General features: G+C 35.1%; 1 protein-coding gene across 6 annotated transcripts in view; it reads left to right on the top strand.

Moving 5' to 3' along the window:
• Nucleotides 1-22,331, top strand: part of LOC119079084 (CUGBP Elav-like family member 1-A) — a 75,710-nt gene that overhangs the window by 32,383 nt on the left and 20,996 nt on the right. For all 6 annotated transcript variants that reach the window (XM_037186898.1, XM_037186897.1, XM_037186895.1 and 3 more), the window contains exons 3-4: nt 439-617; nt 16,362-16,656. In XM_037186898.1, the coding sequence (XP_037042793.1) occupies nt 439-617; nt 16,362-16,656 (474 nt within the window). The remainder of the gene's footprint in view (nt 1-438; nt 618-16,361; nt 16,657-22,331) is intronic.

The raw sequence follows: 22,331 nt of genomic DNA, 5'->3' as shown, positions 1-22,331 counted from the left end.
AATTGCCGGAATCTATTGGAATTCAAAGAACCGGAATTGGAATTTAATTGTCTTGATTTCAGGACAGTTTAAGTTCAATTTTTGCTACTTTCTTAAAGAATCGAAATTCACTTTTTAATGGTATGGGAGTCACTTAATACCTAATGTTCAGTTCACACCAAACTGACGAATTAGTTAATTCTAGGACGGTGCGATATCTTAATGTTGACGACCTATTTCCCGAATTATATTGACAGCTAGCCAAACAATACGGCAAGCAAATGTGCTGTAAAATGAATCGAATCTATTACTTCATTTAATCTAAATTTTTCCACATTCGATTCAAAATCTTCTACTTTATTTTTTATGACATATATTGCGCTTTAAAAGAGTGCAACAACCAGAGACCATCGAGTATATTTCTAGTATTTGCTAATGAAACGTTCTCCTCCATTTCAGATCGAAAATTGTTCGTTGGCATGCTCAACAAAAAATACAACGAACAAGATGTACGGCAATTATTTTCTAGTCAAGGAAGCATCGAAGAGTGTACCGTTTTACGTGATCAAAATGGTCAGAGTAAAGGCTGTGCATTCGTTACGTACGCAACCAAACAATCAGCAATTAGTGCGATAAAGGTAAGTTAAATGTGACTGAGGATTTGCTAAATTGCAATCTGTTCAGTGTTCAATTATTTATTGTAAGAAAAAAAAAATAAAAACAAAAAAAACGGACTCGTACGAAGAGTGTATGCAACAGCTAGCTGTCCATAAAAGTCATATATTGAAAAAGCGCTGCAACACCGCAACTTTAAACCTCTACATTTAAATTTCTCTTTACATTAGCTCGGATTAAAATTCATTTAAGCAATGTTGAGAGGCCCGTCCGAAGTCAGAGCAAGTTTCCTACCCTAGGACAGGAATTTCAATGAATGTAAATTACCAGATATTGTCGTAGGCGATAACGATTTTAAAAAAGGACCCAAGCGCACTCATTTTCATATTATTTTGACATAAAACATAGTCACTGACTATTAGTCAGGATGGATCGATCGATTTTGAAGAATCGGCCATACCGGGATGTAGATGTTTACATTCATTAAGGAATTTCGTTGCGATAAATTTTTCCGTTGTGACTTCAACCTGGAGGGTATACCCCACACAAGATAACTACTTCTAAAATCCAACATCGGCCATTTTCTTAGGGAACTAAAAACAGTACTGCCGCTTTACAGTCTTCAATAAATTTCAAATGAGAAAATTACAAAAAATCGGCTACCATCACTGTATAGCTAAATGGCGTAACTCACGCTCAGTCCCTGAACCCTTACTTTTCCGCTTTCGCGAAAAAATTTCAACAACAAAATTGGGAAATTCGGGTGCATAATTGGACAGAATATGCGAAAAATTCTGGCCAGTACTCTAACGTAGCAGTGCTATAACGTAACAGTACCATAACGTAGCAGTACTATAACTTAGCACTTTTTGATCATATTTTACGTCCGTAAGGGATTACTTTCGATTTGTTAGGGACGGTCAAGGATTAAAGACGTATTTTAATCCCACTGAGTTTTTGCTCTCTGTAACTTCGGTTCGCAATTACGAAAGAACAAATGTCACACTGTGATGATTCTCGGCTGGTGTGCTCTAGCTCCCGGGCTCGGCAGGTACATACGTCCACACGCCTTAAAAAACTTTTTTTTGTGCTGATTTCCATCTTTGAGCAACAACAAAAGGTTTCCCTTACTCAGCTATTCAAATTCGTATTGCTACAAACGTGATTGCAGTTTGCAAACCGTTAATACCCACCACTTTGTACGGGTCCAAGAACAAGCTAAGTGAAAATATTGCCTTCACTATTAAAAATTCTACCATGTCCATACCCACAACAACATTTACGCATAGCAAAATGTAATCCCCGGTACATTTGTAACAAACCATAACGACAAATTTAATAGGATTTTCAACAACATTTTCTTCATCCGTACGATCATTAAATTTGTATTTCGTTTTCCATTAAAAGCTCACCAGCAGTACACACACACAAAAAAAACTGGTAGATTTTTACTTTGGTCGGTGATGGAAGAGACGGTAATAACCATGTATACGAACTAAATTTTAAAGTAATACTCATCAAGTTGAGTGCAATTTACCTCTGCTTAATGCTATTTCAAAAATAATGAAATAAATAAGCCTTTCAATTTGCCGGGAGTAGTAGGGAAACGAGCAAAAAAAAGTTTCATGAAAATTGTAAATATAAAAAAAACACACAACAAATGAATGAATTGCTTCCAGGTATATAACTCCGGTGTATGCATAGTACAATGTAAAAAATACGATAAAAACTAAATTGTAATATTGTAATTGCATATAGCTTTCGCCTTGACAACCATTTCTGAATTTATTTATTTTTTTCTGCTGCTGCCATTGTTGCTGTTATCGTAGAAGATGCTTCGTCTGTCTGCATGAACACACTTTAATGGTATACATAATTACGTAAACGTTTATTTGAAGAGCTGAACAAACACGTCACAATACGATCTCGTTTAAGTAGCACACAGTTTAATTTACGAAAATTGACTAACATATAACTTAACACACATATTTCGTAGCTTGAGAGACAAGTGTTTGGCTCACAGTATACACCACTCGGTGGACACTGTTCAATTGCTCGTACTTTTATCAGAAAATGCAGCAAATGGAACATTTTTTTTAGTAGGAACGACGATTTATTGTTAGAGGTCAGGCTTTACAGGAGCTTCATTTCTTGGAATTTTTCCTATTTTTGATTATATTGATCTTACATTGTCGCTGTTTCGCCGAAAAAATTTCCACAAATTTTCACTATTTTCCACAAATTTTCAAGAATTTTCAAAAACTACATTTCTTCAAATTCTTTAATTCTTGATATTTCTTGAAAATTCCCGAAATTTTCGAGAGAAAAACACCTATAATAATCACTGGCGCCAGGCCTTAACATTTTTTGTCGCCAAAGGAAAATTGTAAATTCCGCAACAAATTTGCGAAAAGGCTGCGTTGCAGCGTGCTCTTATTGTTATTAGTATGTTAGAGCCAACTTCAAGTTGTATGCCCAGAACAAAAAGTTGTAGAACCAGTCGCAAGATTAGGGGAAAAAAACTTTCGGAATTTTTATGAACTTCTTGGAAATTTTGAGGATATTTTGGAGTCCTTGGGAATTACAGTCGAGGAAATTTAGTTTTCGGGTTTTCCAAAGGTATTAATCTTATTTAACCCACACTTTATCCCACAACAATGGAATCCACAAATTTAAATTTAGTTAACTCAGCGGTCGCAATGACGGCGCTGCAGTCACGATTTCAAAATGTGATATAGGGTGGATAAACTAAATTTTGGTTTTAGTTACATTTTCTCTTGGTTTTTAATTATTACATCAGGCTTCTAAATTAAGAGTAAATTTATGCAATATAAACCGTTTGAGTTTGAAAAAAGATGTTTTGTATCAGTGAACGATATAGGAAAGCGTTCAGTACGTCTCAACATACAGAAGAACGTAAAATATAATTGTACATTTAGCCACCCTACGTCCGTCATCGCTTCTATTGTCTTCAAAAACATATTGTGTGCTTGTCATGATATGTATCAGACGTTTGTTTATTTATGTGTCTCATCTAAAATGCTGGCCAGCAAAATTTTGATCATTAAATTCAACGGCCAAATTGATCTAAATGTTAAAATAATTGTGAATAATAGTGAAGTTAATGTGGTTTTGTTTTCTCTTCATAAAGGAATTTGCATCAGGTCGATGTAAAGTGCGGAGCACCATTAGAAAAAAAACTTGTCGCTGAAGAATGATCAAAAAGTTGCTGGACGCAATAGCTTCAACTAATGCTTTGCAGGATATAGAATCAAAATTAGAGAAACACCAAGAGCCGTCCATTTGAAATCTTCACAATCATCATTTCAACTAAAGGCTTTTTTTAACGAAACGGAAGTTCGCTCGCAGATTCGGATCGGAACATCTCATTCGTTTTCGCTAAAGCTCGTAGCCGTCATTAATCATGATTCCCATGAAGAATCGCCAAAAATAAAAAATTGGCAAGGGATGAAGAAACGCCGGCAAAAACAAAGAATGATAAATTTGTCTTTGTTGCGTTTTTTCACACTTTGGCGATTCTTCGTGGTGATTAAACAAATCCTTGGAAATTTATCCTTTTACGAAATTTATCTAAAAGGCGTTATTTGTTCGAAGCTAGTGAATCTATCTATCCTTTTATAAAAGTTACGAAATGCTGCCTGGTTCGATCCTAAGGAAACTCTTATTTTACGTCAGGTAACGGCATCTTGTTCGATCCTAGGGAATTCATACTTTAACGAAAGATCCCGAGGAAACTATCATTTTACGAAAGATAATGTAGAGACATTTCAAAAAGGTATTTTTACACCTTGGCGTTTCCTCACACTCTGGCGATTTTTCTCTTCTTCTCTTCACACTCTATCGATTTTTCTTGGCAATTCATCATTATGGTTGATTTGTTAAATCAACAAGAAAAATCGCCATAATGTGAAGAAAAACCAAGAAATATCGCCAAAGAGTAAAGAAACTCCAAGGATCATAGAGAATTGAAAATTTGTCTTTATGGCGTTTCTTCACACTTCTGAGACTTTTCTTGATGATTTAACAAATCAACTAAATATGATGAATTGTCAAGAAAAATCGCCAAAGTGTGAAGAAACTCCAAAATATGACAAATCGCCAAATAATACAATATTGTCGATTTGACTATAACTTTTATATAGAAAAAGATTGTACGGGACAGTATGCACTGCATATCATATAATTCCTCTCTCTTGTGTTTATCTGTGTTCTACGAAGCCAAAATATAATTTCGGACTACAAGTAAACCGTCTCGACTGCCCAGTAGTTATTTTCCTAAGTTCGTAATGAGTGCAAAAAGGCTATTTCAACATTAGTTAGGAAAGCATAATTTTTATGTGAATGTTTCTGAGGTTTTCCATCTTAATATTTTCATGAAGTTACAAATAATCCACAGAAAATTTTATTACCCTAGAACGAGGTCGGAAATACATCAAATAAATCAAATAGAAAACAGACTTGGAAATTGTTATTTTGTCTAAAAGTTGATATTAAAATTCTTTGGAAATCGTAAATCGCATAATTGCATGAGCAGGCATCTCAGGATTATAAATCAGGAACTTTGAAGTTCGTCATATATTCATATTCTTATCTTATTCCTGACCAGATTCTGTTTTCATGATTGAGCTCATTCATGAGCTTCACTTATACAAAGAGTTGAATTTATTTCCTATGCCAAATTGTAATTTGGCGAAAAAGAATGTTCCGAATCTGCGTTTCGTTTAAAAAAAAAACCTTTAGTTGAAATGATGATTGTGAAGATTTCAAATGGACGGCTCTTGGTGTTTCTCTAATTTTTATTCTATATCCTGCAAAGCATTAATTGTAGCTACTGCGTCCAGCATTTTTTTGATCATTCTTCAGCGACAAGTTTTTTTTTCTAATGGTGCTCCGCACTTTACATCGAACTGATGCAAATTCCTTTATGAAGAGAAAACAAAACCACATTAACTTCACTATTATTCACAATTATTTTAACATTTAGATCAATTTGGCCGTTGAATTTAATGATCAAAATTTTGCTGGCCAGCATTTTAGATGAGACACATAAATAAACAAACGTCTGATACATATCATGACAAGCACACAATATGTTTTTGAAGACAATAGAAGCGATGACGGACGTAGGGTGGCTAAATGTACAATTATATTTTACGTTCTTCTGTATGTTGAGACGTACTGAACGCTTTCCTATATCGTTCACTGATACAAAACATCTTTTTTCAAACTCAAACGGTTTATATTGCATAAAGATATTCTTAATTTAGAAGCCTGATGTAATAATTAAAAACCAAGAGAAAATGTAACCAAAACCAAAATTTAGTTTATCCACCCTATATCACATTTTGAAATCGTGACTGCAGCGCCGTCATTGCGACCGCTGAGTTAACTAAATTTAAATTTGTGGATTCCATTGTTGTGGGATAAAGTGTGGGTTAAATAAGATTAATACCTTTGGAAAACCCGAAAACTAAATTTCCTCGACTGTACTTCAATAATATGAGAGTTTGATAATAAAAAAAATTGGAATCCAATTTCTCAAATTTGGTTGAACTTTCGAACATTTTTCCCAATTTTACCGAAAACTGTGAAATTTAAGGAAAATCAGCGAAAGTTTTTAGAAAATATTGGAAAAGTTTTCACAAAAATAGTCCTGGCGCAGGAATCATCTGCCTATGATGTGTTTTGTAAACTCTGTTACTTCTTTTAATCAAATCATTTTCTGGAAATTGTTTCGAAATCTTTTACTTCATTAGTTTTGACATAGATTTTGCTTCATAAGACCTCGCGGTGCAGAATCGGTTATACATGTCATTGATGTCAATAGCAAATGACATGGTAAAATGTCAGATTCTGCTCCGCGGCATTTCAGTAGAAACTGACAAAATACAGAAAATATTTTCCACGTTTCCTTTTACATTAGAGAGTAGATTGTGGACCGAGTTACGCACACTCATATGAAAGTTTGTTTATAATAACAGACCGAATTGCCTGCAGCGCTGTTCTAAAGCGTACTATTCTCTACAGTTCAGAGGATTTATTAAATTTTCAAATGTTTTAATATTCGATCGCTGGTATTTTAACCGTTCGACACGTTCCAAACACTCAATGGAAGAATAGTCTCGGATTACACCCGCTCTGAGAACTAAGATACAGACACCCTCCCACAATATAACTTCCAATAAAAATGAACTGCCGACATTTCTCTGCTGAATTTGTTGCATAAAAATACAATTTTGTTGTGAAAATGCAACAGGGGTTTTTCTTTCGATTCATTGCAAAAATTTTCAATTTCAAATTTGAATAAATGTTTCCATTTAAACACCCGCAAAACAACAATATTCCCAATAAATGGTCTGGAAAGTATATACGGTTTGTATAAATAGAAATTTATCACAAATAAAGTGAGAACACCATAAATTCTAAGAGGTTTTAAATAGCAAACTAAACTTTTGCTATTTACGAGTTTTATATCACAATTTTATGTGTGCAGCAAAAACAAAGTGCCGGATATATTAGTAGTCGAGTGTAAATACCTTTAAAAAGAGCTTCTATTACCGCCACTATTGGTTCACAAGCGTTATAAAATGCATATCACACCATAAAGCATCGTCTACCTTATACTATACATACGTACACTCGGTACACACATTGTGAACACGTCTAGTTTTATGTAGCTCAGCAGATATGGTATAGCAGATTAAATAACACTTTCCCAGTAGAATTTGAATCAAGAACATGATACATTCATTAGCAGCCGCGAACAAACTATACGACGACAATATTGTCATTTACTTTACACTTACAGTATTGTCTCCTTTTAATTTTTGTTTCTTTGTCGTATACGAGGTAGCGTGCTATAAGCTCGTACAGCATTTCTTCGTTGTCAGTTTATAAAACTACAAGTTGAGCATGAACTAAGATTACGGTTCTCATGGTGTTACGAAAGATAATATTTTGCAGACATGTGTTAAAAAGGAGTGAGCAGCTGTGGGTGACCACATTTTATACAAAAAAATTTGATCAATCAGTTGAAAGTATTTTGGACATGATTCCTTTCGGTTACCTTCCAAAACCAATAATGGACAAAATCGCTGTTGGTGCAAACAACAAATCACGATTTTGTAATCATCTGTTATCGACAACGACTACAAAAACAAGCGAAGCGCTCTGACTTGTATCGGTTATTTATTGCAAAATGTATGTTACAACAAACGAAGTAAAAGATTTTGTATCAAACACTACAAGATACTGTCGACAAATGATGCAACACATTTAATGTTGCTCAATTGTTATCGCTTATTTGTGAAGGGAAATGGATTGACTTTATCTTATTTCCTCCTCGCGGAGTGAACTACATCCCCTATGACTGACGTTATATTAGGTAACTGCTCATGAATCGAATAGACAACATCTTCCGAACCATATGGCTGATTAAAAAAAAAGTTTATCAAAATCGGTTCAGTAGTTTCTCAGATATCGGAGATATGCCTCTTAGTGAAGTTGCCTTCGATACGTGGCGACCACATTTCTCAGATTTTCTGATGTACTGTTGCTTCGGTTGTTTGATGTGACCTGTGGATGTTGAATCATGAAATAATTGCTGATATCTCTTAATTTCTTTAAATTTTAACAGATTGCAGCATATCACTGGTATTATCTAGTCTGTTACTTCTTTTGGCTTAAAAAGTTTCACGTGCTTCAATCAAAATCTCTTTCTTCATTTGTTTCAATATAAATTTTTATGTAAGGTTGAGTCAGGAAGAGCTCTTCGCTTATTTTTGTTGTCGCTGCCGATAACAGATGCTATTCAATGTAATCTTCCTCTTCCATATGCTAGATTTCGCCATCACAGACTAGGAACAATATAAACCGTACGGAGAATAGAGGCGGAGATTTTCAATAGTTTCACGTCATAGCCAATAACAAAATTCTTTGTCGCTTGAGTGTGTATATTTCGTACCCTAAATTTTTGTGTATTTTATCTCTATGTTGGTCCTTAACAGAAGGCGAAGCCACGGCTACAGGTATTATTTTCAATTATCATAGGGCTTCCGTTTTTCTTATAAGAGTCATATCGCCAAGACTTCAGGCGATTGGGGAACAGGTCGTCTCCGATTTTAATGAGTGATAGCTCGTTGGATTCGTCTTTCAATTCTAGGAAACACATATCTTTCACTTTTTCTAAAAAAAAAATATTTTCTGTCAAAAGATCTCAAAAGTAAAGACATATCAGAGGGTACCGAAAACAGTTTTTCGGCAATAACTCAAGAAAAAAATATTTTAAGTTGTTGTAATGTTGGACGAATGTCGGCCTTGGAAAGACTTAAACATTCGCGACATATCGAAGCGTTTTTCTATTGATAAGGTAAAAGAATAGTAGACGATAAAAAATGACTGTAGTAGTACCGTTCCAGATGCTGTTCCAGCTGTAGAACCCTCAGAATGAAGGAAAAAATCTGCATTTTGGCACCAACTTTTTTTCCAAGACATCTGTGGGCTTGCAGCACAAAAGTACTGGGTTCATTTATTTGTGCAACGATAGTGGGTGAGGCCAGCTACAACACCCCATATTCAGTTCCGTGGAACAACGAAGCTGCGGAGAATCCAGACTCTCCGAACATTCACTATATTTTTTTGTCATGACTCTCGTGGATGTACTCGCACCAAGCAGTGCGTATACTCTACCTGTAGGTTTTTCCAAGGCCGACATTCGTACAACATTACAACAATTTAAAATAATTTTTTCTTGAGTTATTGCCGAAATCTGTTGTCGGTACCCTCTGACATGTCTTTACTTTCGAGCTCTTTTCACAGAAAACAATTTTTTTTTAGAAAAAGTGAAAGATACGTGTTTCCTAGAATTGAAAGACGAATCCAACGAGCTATCACTCATTAAAATCGGAGACCGCTTGTTCCCAAAGTTAAAAAAATCGACTGAAGATTTGGCGGTATGACTAAAGTAAAAACACTGACGCCAATCCCTATTCGCTGCGTGGCGCTAATAAGAAATCTTAAACCACACCTCAAATAAATGTAGACGAAAGAGTTGAGTATAGTCTCATAAGCATAGAAATCGTATATGTTAAAGACATCGTATACATTGCATTAAAATTGAATTGCAGTTTTTTGTTTAACTTCAAACAATTGGCAAGCCTCAATAACCAACTCCTGGACATTATTCATTCGTGTTTCGAGTTTGTAGCAAATTTTCCATTCGCCAATTGGCATTAGCGGTGGTGCTATCGGACTAGATTTCGGACCACTTATAAAATAACTAAAACGTCTTCCCTAGAAATTGAAAGAAAAAGTGAAGTTAGGAGTAGAAATTGCGATCGAGAAACGATGCGAGCAAATTGGGTAATATGCGGAAATAGGGTTCGTACGCAACCGGGAATCGTCAATAGACGAAAGACCGCACTACAGGAAGATAATGAATAGTTAGCACAAGTGACTTTATGAATGCAAAATAGAATATTTATAAGAACAGAGATGCGAATGTATAGTGAATTGTTAGAAAAATTCAGCTCTAAGTTTGTCGTTAGGACGGTTCCTGTTTCCGTTTTGTTGGGTCCATCATCTGTGTCTACTACATCGATTGGTTCTGCCAATTTGCTACCTCCTTTTGTTAGTATATTTTGGTGTAGTGAACGATGGATATAGACACAAATAGAAACCAACAAGCATCAATAGATGAAAATAAAAATATGTGGGACAGGAGTCGCTCGCATCGTTTCCCCTCGATTGCAATCTCTACAGACCATTAATGGACATGGACGATAAAAGTTTGTTGTACCATTTTGACTCCGCCATTTTGCAAATACTTTGGCCACAAATGAACTGGATTTATTTCCCAGAATGTCGCAGTAATTTTCCCTGAGAAAAACCATTGTCGGTCGATAGACGGTAGCAAATTTCTTGTGGGTTTTAATTTCGATCTACACGACGAAGTTGTGACAAAATTATCGACAAGACTGAAACCGTAAGAGTTTTTGTATTACAAAGACGTCGTAGATTTTTAACTTGGGTTTAATGATATATTCCGTTGAATGGGCCTTCGTGTATCGATCAATCACTTTGGTTGAGCAGGTTGCATTCACCACAAATTTCGGATTGTACAGCTTGCACTCGACTCGAAGCAAATTGTACTTGACCAGTTTGAGCTCCTAGATTATTGTCCGTTTTTAATTTCAATTCGGTCAGATGATGAGACAGTCAAGATGTATCTTACCTCCAACCAGTCACAAGTGATCGGTGCAATTAACATCAAGACTACAATGAACGACATTTCAAATGGAATTCCGACTGTGCATTGAAATGGAGTTCATAAAAATCTAAATCACTAACATCGCACATGCTGATGATGATTAGTGCTGGATCATTTACTCGTTAAGCGTTGATGGTATCATTACGTTAAACAAAATTTGCTTTATGCAATGCTATAACGACTTCGAAAGATAGTTGATAGTCGACACGTGTTTCGGAGTTTTTCGTAACGTCATTCATATGGGGGCTCTGAGCATTTTAAGTGCCTATCCGTGTCCTTCGACTAGGTTTTCGATGTGGATACAAACTCACGGGTCTGCGTAGCCCTATGTTTCAATGAAAATTCGATTGAGAAGAGGACCCAATCCTTACAAGAGAACTGATACCGCCCAAAAACTACTTACAGTGGAAGTTTGACGCAAGTCCTTTAATCCACTTATTGAAGAACTGATATCCAGTGGGGGCGCGTTACAAATGGAAGATGAAGCCGAAATCAACTGCAATTTGTGTCGCATTTCTTTTTGCGTCTCGAGACTGTAAGCGTCACCTTAGTGACATCAGTTCTTTTGTAAGTGGATAAAAGGACTTGCGTCACATTTCCACTGTAAGTAGTTTTTGGTCGATTGGGGTTAATGTCGGTATTGCGATAGAACGAGAAATCAAACTCATTAGGAAATGTACCTCTGAATCCAATTTTTTTATTCAGTTTCTAATGCTACAGTTCCATTGGAATTTTCTTTTTCTTTTTGTAAAAAACGTAACTGCAGAAGCCATTACTGCTGTTGATAAAAACACTAAATTAACATCCGAAAAATTGTATAAAACATTCAAATTTAAACAACCTGTTGGACCATATGATGTCGTTATGCAGAACGATGTATTTTTTTCCGCTTTCTCATACTCTCGAACATAACGCACACATTGGTGCGCTCAATTCAACAATGTCAGGTGTATAAGCATCTAAGTACATTAAAAGATTTTTTGTGCTCAACTATGAGCTAATTAAACAGAATTATGTTTATGAAGCCTCAATTTATTATTCCACCGTCTAATATACACCAGCCTGTCATGTTTAATTTATTATTTCCAAATATTTAAAAGGCACTGCTTTTGGTTTACGGGGAAAATTTATATATTTTAAACGGTTCGTTTTACCAAATTTTGCAACGCGCCAGCATAGACCGAGAGGGAGCGAGGGAGCGAGAAAGAGAGCGAGGCACTTTGGGCGGTTTTATTATTTATACAAGATTTTGTGTATGAAGTAATGTAGAATTGTTTGAATACCTTTTAACAATAACGAGTAATTACATTATCTTACCCTCAGGCAATATTATTTGCAGTTGGGCGGTTTTGTTAAGCTCAAGTGTATATTTAAATTATGCGACAATACATTCGGATAAGGGCCGGGGGGAACGGTGTGTGTGCATGTTGTATTAATACCTTAAACCTGACACGAATAAATCGGAGATTTATTTTATTTTGCAATTTTTTTGGTTGTTGTTGCTATAATTTGAAAAGAAATGTGATTTCCCACCGTAAATGTACTATGTGGCATGAAGAACGGAAAATTGAAACAGAATTTTTAAGTGTTACACGGTAGACGTGGAAAAAAAACCGTTGTTTCCGACGGCTATGTGTAACGGGAAATGGAACGTGATTTGAAAAGGTGAAATAAATCTTCTTTTTTGTGTCATTTTTTTTCTGTACCTGCACATTCCCTTGCCTGGGATTATATACCGTTTAATTGCGTTGTATTAAATTCAGTTGGCTCTGTTTCGGTAATTCAGAACTCAATTATGCTATTAGCACTTCTGTTCAACATCCTTTCTTGTGTTTTATCTGATTAAGCAAATTAAACATAGAAATACCAGCAACATTTTAAATCTAGCTGATGTTAGACCGAAGACATACGAGAAGTTTGAGTTGTCGATATCGACAATTATGCTGCATCTATCATTGTAATCGGATTTGTGGCATACTTTGACCAGTGCAACGCAAAATTGCTCTGTTGTTTTCGGCTTCAGATATTTGTTATAAGCTAAGCAACACTGAAATTTACAACTCAAAGGATATTTAATTCGCCAATTATGAAACTAATGAAGTAAAAGATTTTCCACCAAAGCTCCATTTGGGTTTTTACCAAAAGAAGTAATAGAATTGTAACACATTTTAGTCGCACGGTGAGGCTTAAAATTTTTAAATAAACGAGTAAGTTAACATCCAGGTTTTTTTCATGAGTAAGTTGGGGGAGTGAAGTGCTGTTCAAGTAAACAAGTTTTAGCAAAATCCCCTGAGCGGTTGGAATTGGTAGAGGGACAAATTCTAAGATTTACAGTGTAAAAATTATGGCTCTCGATAATTTCTTCATCGAGCAGTAGTAGCTAAAAGTAAAAATTTCACCATTTTAAAAGACTGATATCTCCTTTACGAAGCAACCGAGGAAGCCTTTGAATGGTGATCCTAGACTAGTTTTGCAAACCCTCTTTGAACAGCAAAAAAAATTATTTTTGAATCGAAGTTTTCTGTTACATTTTCAGATATTAAATTTTTAGGCTACCCTCGGTGAACTTTGGACGCTTCAATACCTTACTGGTAAGATTATTCCAGTCAATTTGGTTGCTTATATAGTAGGCTGGGGTCTCAGCTTTGCAACAATACCAAATATGCCATGCTTGATCCTTTACATGAAATATTGAAGAAAAAGTTTTGCATCGAGGGCGCTCTACTCGCAAATCTAGAGCTATCTAGAGTAATTATCTATTTTTAAGAAAAACAAACACTTTAAATGTTTGATAGATAAAAGAAAGACATTTATTTGGAATGTCGTCTTGAAAATAGGTAATTCCTCTAGATAGCTCTAGATTTGCGAGTAGAGCAACCTCTATGCAAAACGTTTTCATCAATATTTCTTGTAAAGGATCAAGTATGGCATATTTGGTATCGTTGTAAAGCTGAGACCCCAGGCTACCATATAAGCAACCAAATTGACGGGAACTACTCTTACCAGTAAGGTATTGAAGCGTCCAAAGTTCACCGAGGGTGGCCTAAAAATTGAATTTCTGAAAATGTAACAGAAAACTTCGATTCAAAAATTATTTTTTTGCTGTTCAAAAGGGTTTGCAAAACTAGTCTGGGATCACCATTCAAAGGCTTCCTCGGTTGCTTCGTAAAGGAGATATCAGTCTTTTAAAACGGTGAAATTTTTACTTTTAGCTGCTATTGCTCGATGAAGAAATTATCGAGAGCCATAATTTTTACACTGTAAATCTTAGAATTTGTCCCTCTACCAATTCCAATGTAAATCTTAAGTCCTCACTGTTTCACAAGCCCTGGCTGACGCTGGTGTTGGTTCTCAGGAACCGCTCAGGGGATTTTGCTAAAACTTGTTTACTTGAACAGCACTTCCCTCCCCCAACTCACTTATGAAAAAAACCTGGATGTTAACTTACTCGTTTATTTAAAAATTTTAAGACTCACCGTGAGTCGCTACGTCAGACATTTTAACAGATCGTCAAAAATGACGCCGTAAATGTGCTGAAAATTCAAACTGAAAGTTGGCAAGTGCTAAACAAACGCTGCTTTGAATTAGTCTAGAACGCCTCACCTCAGAATAGTTAGCAAGAAATTCATGTCTTTGATTGTTCACCTTAAATTTAAAAAGTTCGACTACAAATTTCATGTCAGATGGTCAGCTTCCATCCCGGCGGGTAACATTTTCTTTCCTGTTTGTGCTTTCCATTCATTGTAACCATTTCCATAGCAATCTAATTCCCGAGAGCTATAAGCTTATACGAATTAATTTGTCAATTTTTTCCTACTAGACTAGACTGAGGATTCTATGCTTTTGAGCTAAATTGCTGCTGTCCCAATTTTTGCTCTCGTAGTATTCCATTGGTACACAAACATTACCTGTAAATCAGTAAATCTGTTACTTCCTCTGCTCGAAGTTGACGATTTTATGCAAAATCTTGTACTTCATTACTTTTAATATTCACTTTTGTATAATAATAAAAACCAGCCAGCGATCATTGCTTCTTTTTGTCGTCGTTGCCGGTAACAGATGGTACCGCATTTCAGAAGTTAAAAATGCTCTAATAGTTTCTCAATTGCATGCAGACCGACAAGAAATATTATTCAAACATTTACCGGACAGAAAACCCAAAATCCATCTCGTTTACTTGCAAGCGTTTCACCTTTGCAAACACATTTTACAAAATTAATCGGCCGGATGTTCCAAGCTCCAAAGCAAACAAACTACGGAAAAATTCCGAATATAATCCGTGACATAAATACCAATCGTTTGACACGAAATCTCGCATGGATTGATAAATAGTTTCCTGATGGAAAATGATATTATACTTTTAAGAATGATATTGGCCCCATCTATGTCTTACATGGTTTATGCATCAATTTGTTATATTACCAGAGGCCGCTCATCTATTAATTTGATTTATTTTTTTCTATAAATGATGGTCGATCATTATTCAAGTTGGAGGATTTTCTTCTTCTTCTTCTTCTTCGCCTGTTGTATATATTTCCACTCTCTTATGATGGGTGTTATTCATGTTGATGGTTGCAAATGTATTCAATGTGTTTTTTTCCGCTCTTGGATAGAACAACCGTCGAACATTACATTTATTCACACATGCATATTAGAAAAAAAAATCTTTTTTATGCAATTCTGTGACGGAATTGTACTGTTTCTTGCCTCTTTTTGATAACGCAGTGAGAAAGAGTAACACACAGAGGTTTACGCACTCCAAAGTGTTGCCAGGGGTGACTACTCTAATATAGGTCCTCTGCAGACTGTTATGACATGGAAATGTTCCGAAGGTGAAATTACTTTAAACGAAGAACTTGCAGGAGCTGTCAAAACACTTACATTTCTTTTTCATTTGACACTTCTCGCAAGTTGAAGCTTGAACAAATTGCAGGAAGTGTCAAATGAAGGAGAAATTCCAGTGCCAGTGTTTTGATCTCAATGTAAAGATGCAAGTCTTTTGGCTTTATACATGTGCATGTAAAGCGAACCATAAGGAAAATGAAACACATTTTTACATGGAAAACGTTTACAGAAAATACAATTACATTTTTCTTACGATTCGCTAAACATGTCCATGCATGAAGCTAAGACTAGTCTGTTAAATATTTTGAGAATGAAAATTCATGTTTAGACGTGGCAAATGTAACCGATTTTTGTTGTCGGTAACATTTGCCTGGCACTATAGTATCTCAGAATTGTAATAGTGGTCGGACAATATGTACCTTTCCGTGTTTTGGCATGAAAACAGTTCATACGAATCTTATGCTAGTATATTATCGCACACGAAGTCAACCGCGAATTCGCAATCGTCACCTAGTGAGATAATGTACCAGCATCCGATTCTTGCTGCATAAATGACTATTTTCGTCTACTTCTCTGATTTTTTTTTCCTTTATCTTGTTCACTTTGATCCAAACACATTTATTATACGTGATAGGTACTTCATCAGAGCCAAACAATGGAGGGCTGCTCTGCGCCATTAGTTGTCAAATTTGCTGACACACAAAGGGAAAAGGAACAGAAAAAAATCCAGCAATTGCAGTCTACCATATTGAATGTGTCGAACAGTGGCATACCGACCAGTATTGGACAAAGTGCAACAACAATTGCATCGCCATTGATGACAAATCCACCGCAACATCCGAATCCGTATATCGCTGCCGATGCAATTACGCCATCGTCATTACAATTATTGCAATTGGTTGGTTTACAGCAGCAGCAGTTAATGCAAGGTATGAATTTTGGATTTTTCTTTTTGTTTTTTATTTTTTCGGGGTGAATCGAGGTTTAGTTCAATTAAAAAAAAGCGGGGGAAATCAATCTACCCAAACCGAATATCTACGTAACCCGACATTCATAAAGTATACGCGTACACCGTATAGGTTCAAATTGAACGAATGAAATGAATTTGTTTTCCAAATCATCCATAATGCATTTATGCAGAAAATGGAAAGAAATAAAAATTTTAAGGGTGGGAGGGGATAAATAAATGGCAATGTCGTGTGTGTGAATTCACCGACTTTATATGTACATAAAGAGCCCGCTTTGAATGACGCAAAAAACAACTCCGTTTCTCAAAACAATAAAAATTTAAATTAGTTAGAAGGAAGTTTTTCGGTTTATTTACACGCAGGGTAATGTATGCGGTGGGGGTTTGTGTGTATGAAAAAGAATTTTGTTTGTAATGATCTTGTGGGTGATAAGGGTTAAACTTTTACACCAGAAATTTGTCAATATGTAAACGAAGTTGTGCACAGTTTTTGTGTGAAAAATCTCACATTTGAATGCACACAATGAAAACTGGAAAGCCCGACAATTATTACCTCAAACAGTTGATAATTCCGTTTAGAATCGTCAAGCCATCTGTTATCGACATCGACAGTTCTGACGAAAATAACGCGATTAGAGCTGGATCATGTTCTTTTTATTAATGTATTCCAAAATTTTCCTAATTTTTCAATATTTTTTCAAAAAAACATTTCTCGGGATATTAGCGGAAATTTTGAGGAAAATCGGGAAAATTATCAGAAAAAAATGTAAAAAATGTAAAATGAAAAAATGAGAAAAAGATTTCACAAAAATAGTCCCTGGTTGAAACTCTTGGACTGGTTCCTGCGATGAAACAAATATGTTTTGAGAAAACATCAGATTTCATTGAACAGATCACGGAAAAGTAAAATAAACCAGACAGCAGCGGTTAATTTTCGAAACGTCAAATAAGGGACCTAATACCAGAGCCTAATATTTGTGAATCGTTTTTGAGAATTTTTGGGAATTTAGGGAATTTTTGGTAATATGAGGAATTTTTGGGAATTTAGGGAATTTTTGGGAATTTTGGGAATTAATTCCCAAAAATTACCTAAAATTACCAAAAAATTTCTTTTCTTTGTATTTTTATAATTAAATGCTCGTAAAAGATCAGCAAAAGTTCAAAAACCTTTAAAAACTATGAATAAGCAAAAAAAAAATTGGATTTTTTTTGGAATTTTAGTGAACTTTTGAGAATTGGTTCCCAAATATTATGCTTTGAAGGATATAATTCTTGTCGATGTACTCGCACCAGCCAGGGCGTATACTCTACTTGTAGGTCTCTCCAAAGCCGACATTAGTACAACACTACAATAATTTAAGAGCAATCTACACTCCGACCCCCTATGAAATACATTTTTGATGATAACTTTTTATTCTAATTATTTTTGAAAAAAGTGGCCTCATCGTTTGGTGCCAGAACACATAAGGTTTCGATAGCCACTGGAATTGTCCAGATTGATGTAGTATACTGAGCGAGGGGTAACTCACTTCTAGATTAAATGGATTAAATGGATTAAATGGATTTAATGGATTAAATGGAATAAAAATTGGATTAAATGGATTAAATAGGAAAAAAGTTCATTTTACCAAATACTGTAAAAGTCTTAAAAATTGTTGATTTTGATCGAACCACGTACTACAACTCATACTACAATGTTAAAAAGCGAAAAAATCCACTTTTAGAAGTTTTTGGTGTAAAGTGGATTAAATGGATTAAATGGATTAAATAAATTTAATACCATTTTTCACAAAAAATTTTTCCTATACCTCACGAGTACTTAAACGAGCTGGGGATCGTGCAAATCTATTTTTCGCAATTACTTTACAAATTTTTCAGGTCGGTAGCCTAATTATTTCGGTAAAACTAAAAAATTTTTTTTGGATTAAATGGATTAAATGGATTTAATGGATTTAATGGATTTAATGGATTTAATGGATTAAATGGAAGTGCGTCACCCCTCGGTACTGAGAAAAGACTCAAAACTCCTAAAATTTGTGTTTTTTGTAATATTTTTTGGACTTTTGAGTTTTCTCGGCGTAGACTGCGAGCGTTAGTCCATATTATTTTTATTTCAATGAACACACTGAAAATGTATAATGATATTGGAAAAGTGGAATTTGAAATTCTTAATTTCAGTTTAAAAAGCCGCTCCAATTTTCAAAAAATCTCGCGCTTGAAAAAAAAAACAATTTCGTGACTTAACAAATTGGGATGTTTTATTTGTTGACAGTTTGTTTTAATTGTGATCACCGAGATAACCAAAAAACCAACACTAACAAACAAAATATTCCTATCAGCTGACAAATACCTAATATCACATTTCGATTCTTTAGAGTTTCCGTACGTGAGTTCATCATGGCAGTGATTTTTTTAATTAAATTCTATAAAAAAATATAAAAAGTTTTTATTACAAAAATAAACTTTTATTAGAAAAGGCTCGCGGTTTATTCTGGTGGCTATCGAAACTTTATATGTTGTGGCACCAAACGATGAAACCAATTTTTTAAAAAAATATTCTAATAAGAAATTATCATCGAAAATGTTTTTCATAGAAGGTCGGAGTGTAGACTGCTCTTAAAATAATTATTTTTGAGTTATAGCCGCGAAAAGGTTTTCGGTACCCTCTGACATGCTTTCACCTTTTAACACTTTAACCGAAAATTTAAAAAAATGTTCGAAAAAAATGAAAGATACGATTCTCTAGAATTGAAGACGAATCTATCACTTCTTAAAATCGGAGACCACTTGTTCCCCTATCACCATCACATCCAGTTTTGGCGATATGCCGCTTAAGCTCAATTTACTGAATATATTATATTCAATATGTTCTGAAATATTTGTTGTGTTTTTTGGGACTTTTTATGAATTTTAGGGAATTTTTGGGAATTTTTGGGAATTTAGGGAATTTTTGGGAATTTAGGGAATTTTTGGGAATTTTTGAGAATTTTAGTGAATTTTTGGGAACTTTGGGAATTTAGAGAATTAATTCCCAAATATTAGGCTCTGTACACTGTATTAAATTGAACTCAAATGAACACTGACATAAATTGAATAATTCACAAAAAATAAGGCTACTAGATAATTTAGGTCTCTAGTAAAATCAAGCGCTCCTGCCTGGTTCACTTTACTCTGCCGTGAACAGATTGATGAGAATAAATAAGTCTTTTAAGGAATACAGAAAGCTAAAACAATTTTACAGTGGTCAACACTCAACATCTAAGACCCAGCCATAATTACTTAAGTAAACGTCGAAATCGATTGACGTTCACTAACTTTTACTTGAATGGAATAGGTTTGTTCCAAGTAACTGTAAACACGAAATTTGTGACACTAAAGTATTCAGCCAATTGGCTTTAACTACTAATTCAATCTGGAATGTGAGTAAATTAAAATTCTCGATAGTGGCTGGGTCTCATATGTTAACCTGCGTAACGAGCAAACTACTACAAAATACAGTTATTTCATCTGTTACCCACAGCGTCAACGAAAATAAGCAATGAGCTCTGTGTCATTGTGTGCTCTAATATAGAAAAATGTTGGTTAATGAAGTAAAAGAATTTCTGTCAAAGACAAGGCAATACTCTGAACAAACGAAGTAACAGATTTGATAGTACCAATTTTGTAAAAGATTAACTAAGTGTTAGGAAGTCAACTGGAGAATTGGTTTTTTTTTAGGCTGGCAAAGGTTTATGGATTCGGAAACTGACAATCTCGATAATAGAGGTTCTTAAAGTTCGTAAGTGTGGCAAATTCTTGAACCTTTGACTTTTCACGACCTCTACGAACCATAATGGCTTGCATAATGGTTTATCCCCAATATTCGCTTATTCATACTCAAATGAGAGGAATAGAATGATTGTCAGGCGGAAAAACAAATCGGAGCTCATATGCCGCACTTACCTCTGTTGATGTGTTTTCTTGTTAGGATCATGTTCCTAGCAAAGTCTTACAGGACCGGACTGACTTCCAAAACGTGCATCGGACGCCCTAAAGTGGCGCCAATATAAGAAAGAAGCGCCAAACTTAAAATATATCAAGGTTCGTTAGATCGTCCAGTATGGTCGGTCAGCCCGATTCTGACGTCTACAATGTCTATTCCAGTAGATTCTTTCTCAGATCAAAATTTTACCTGAAATATATCTTTATTGTCCCTACATAACGAACTTAGAAGGCATCTCCCCTCCCTTTCAAATCTATTGAACTATTTTATGAACTGGTTCCGCAAAACGTGTCTAACGTCCAACGATGACATAAACTGAATCCGAATTTATTAACACTTTCGAAAGACATCAATGCATTGATTTGATTCACAAACCACTTCGCGGCAACTCTATTAACGACCGATTAGTGTCTGAGCATAACTCGCATGCAGTCATATTATCCTAACAATCAGTTTACATAATTCCATATTACACAGAGAATGGAAGAACAAAAGAAAAAAGAAATGTTAAATGCAGTAATGTGATATGCAGACGACACGACGCGTCATTATAATTATACATTCCATTAAAAGCCAGCAACCAACGCCGCAAAGCTATACATTACTGAATTTTTTTAATACAACACCCAGCCGAAATGAAGAGAAGGGGGCTACACATTATAATCCCATTGCTGCGGCTGTGACGAGTGTAAGCTATCCGAGAAAGCTTATTTTCTGTTTGCTTTCTATTATGCATATAATTTGTCATTTTACGTGTAGGTATTTTTTCAGTGTATTTATATTCGTGAAGAAGGCAAGAAAAAAACCGTTGAGCACAGCAAAAAAGTAAAAAAAACATAGCTAACGCCGACCCGTACGAAACACCTGTTCGTATCAAAAGCCTTTAATGTGAAACTCTTCATTTCTCTTACTTCATTTTCTTCTCTGCTGAAAAACTATTCTCCCTTTAAAATCACTTACATTATCCACTCTTTGCCTTGTTATCATATACAACTAAATTGCCGGAGGCAATATAGACAGCCCCGTACGAAGACAAATTTCATAAATTCCTATTTAAACAGCTATATACCGCTATATTTAACTATATTTCACTATAAATAAACATTTCACAGAGGAATATGCTATTATATAGCTCTATATGCCTGTATATAGCTCAATATAGCTGTATATAGGTATATATAGATGTCCGTATATGGAATCCCTGAAACCCCACACACATAACAAATTATTTCCATGTTAACAGAAACTCTCTAAGTATCATTTTTCCCAAGATATTTCTATTTTACTAAAATCCAATATGGCCGCCGGCAGCCATTTTGTTAGGAGACCGGAAATAGTACCGACGCTTTACATTCGTTAATACCTTTCAAACAAAAAAAAAATTCATGAAATTCGGTCAAAATTTACTCGAGATATTGTCAAAATACACCACGTTCACTGTACTTCCGAGTAGCCAGATAAGAGCTCACTCCAAGAGACCTAGCTCACGCTCCGGAGAACATAATTTCATAAAAAAAATTTTCTCTGATTGGTACGGTCAATACCTATCTAATAAAGCTAAAACAGACGAAATATGTTCAAATGTGGCCGACCTACAAGCAAAAACTGCTTGCCGCCCTGTGCCTGTTCAACACCAAGGGGTCTAACTCACGAGT

Source organism: Bradysia coprophila, unplaced genomic scaffold (genome assembly GCF_014529535.1).
Source record: "Bradysia coprophila strain Holo2 unplaced genomic scaffold, BU_Bcop_v1 contig_297, whole genome shotgun sequence".
NCBI classification, from domain to species: Eukaryota; Metazoa; Arthropoda; class Insecta; order Diptera; family Sciaridae; genus Bradysia; species Bradysia coprophila.
Note: the sequence above shows the minus strand (reverse complement) of the source record. Positions and strands in the feature narration are given on the sequence as shown.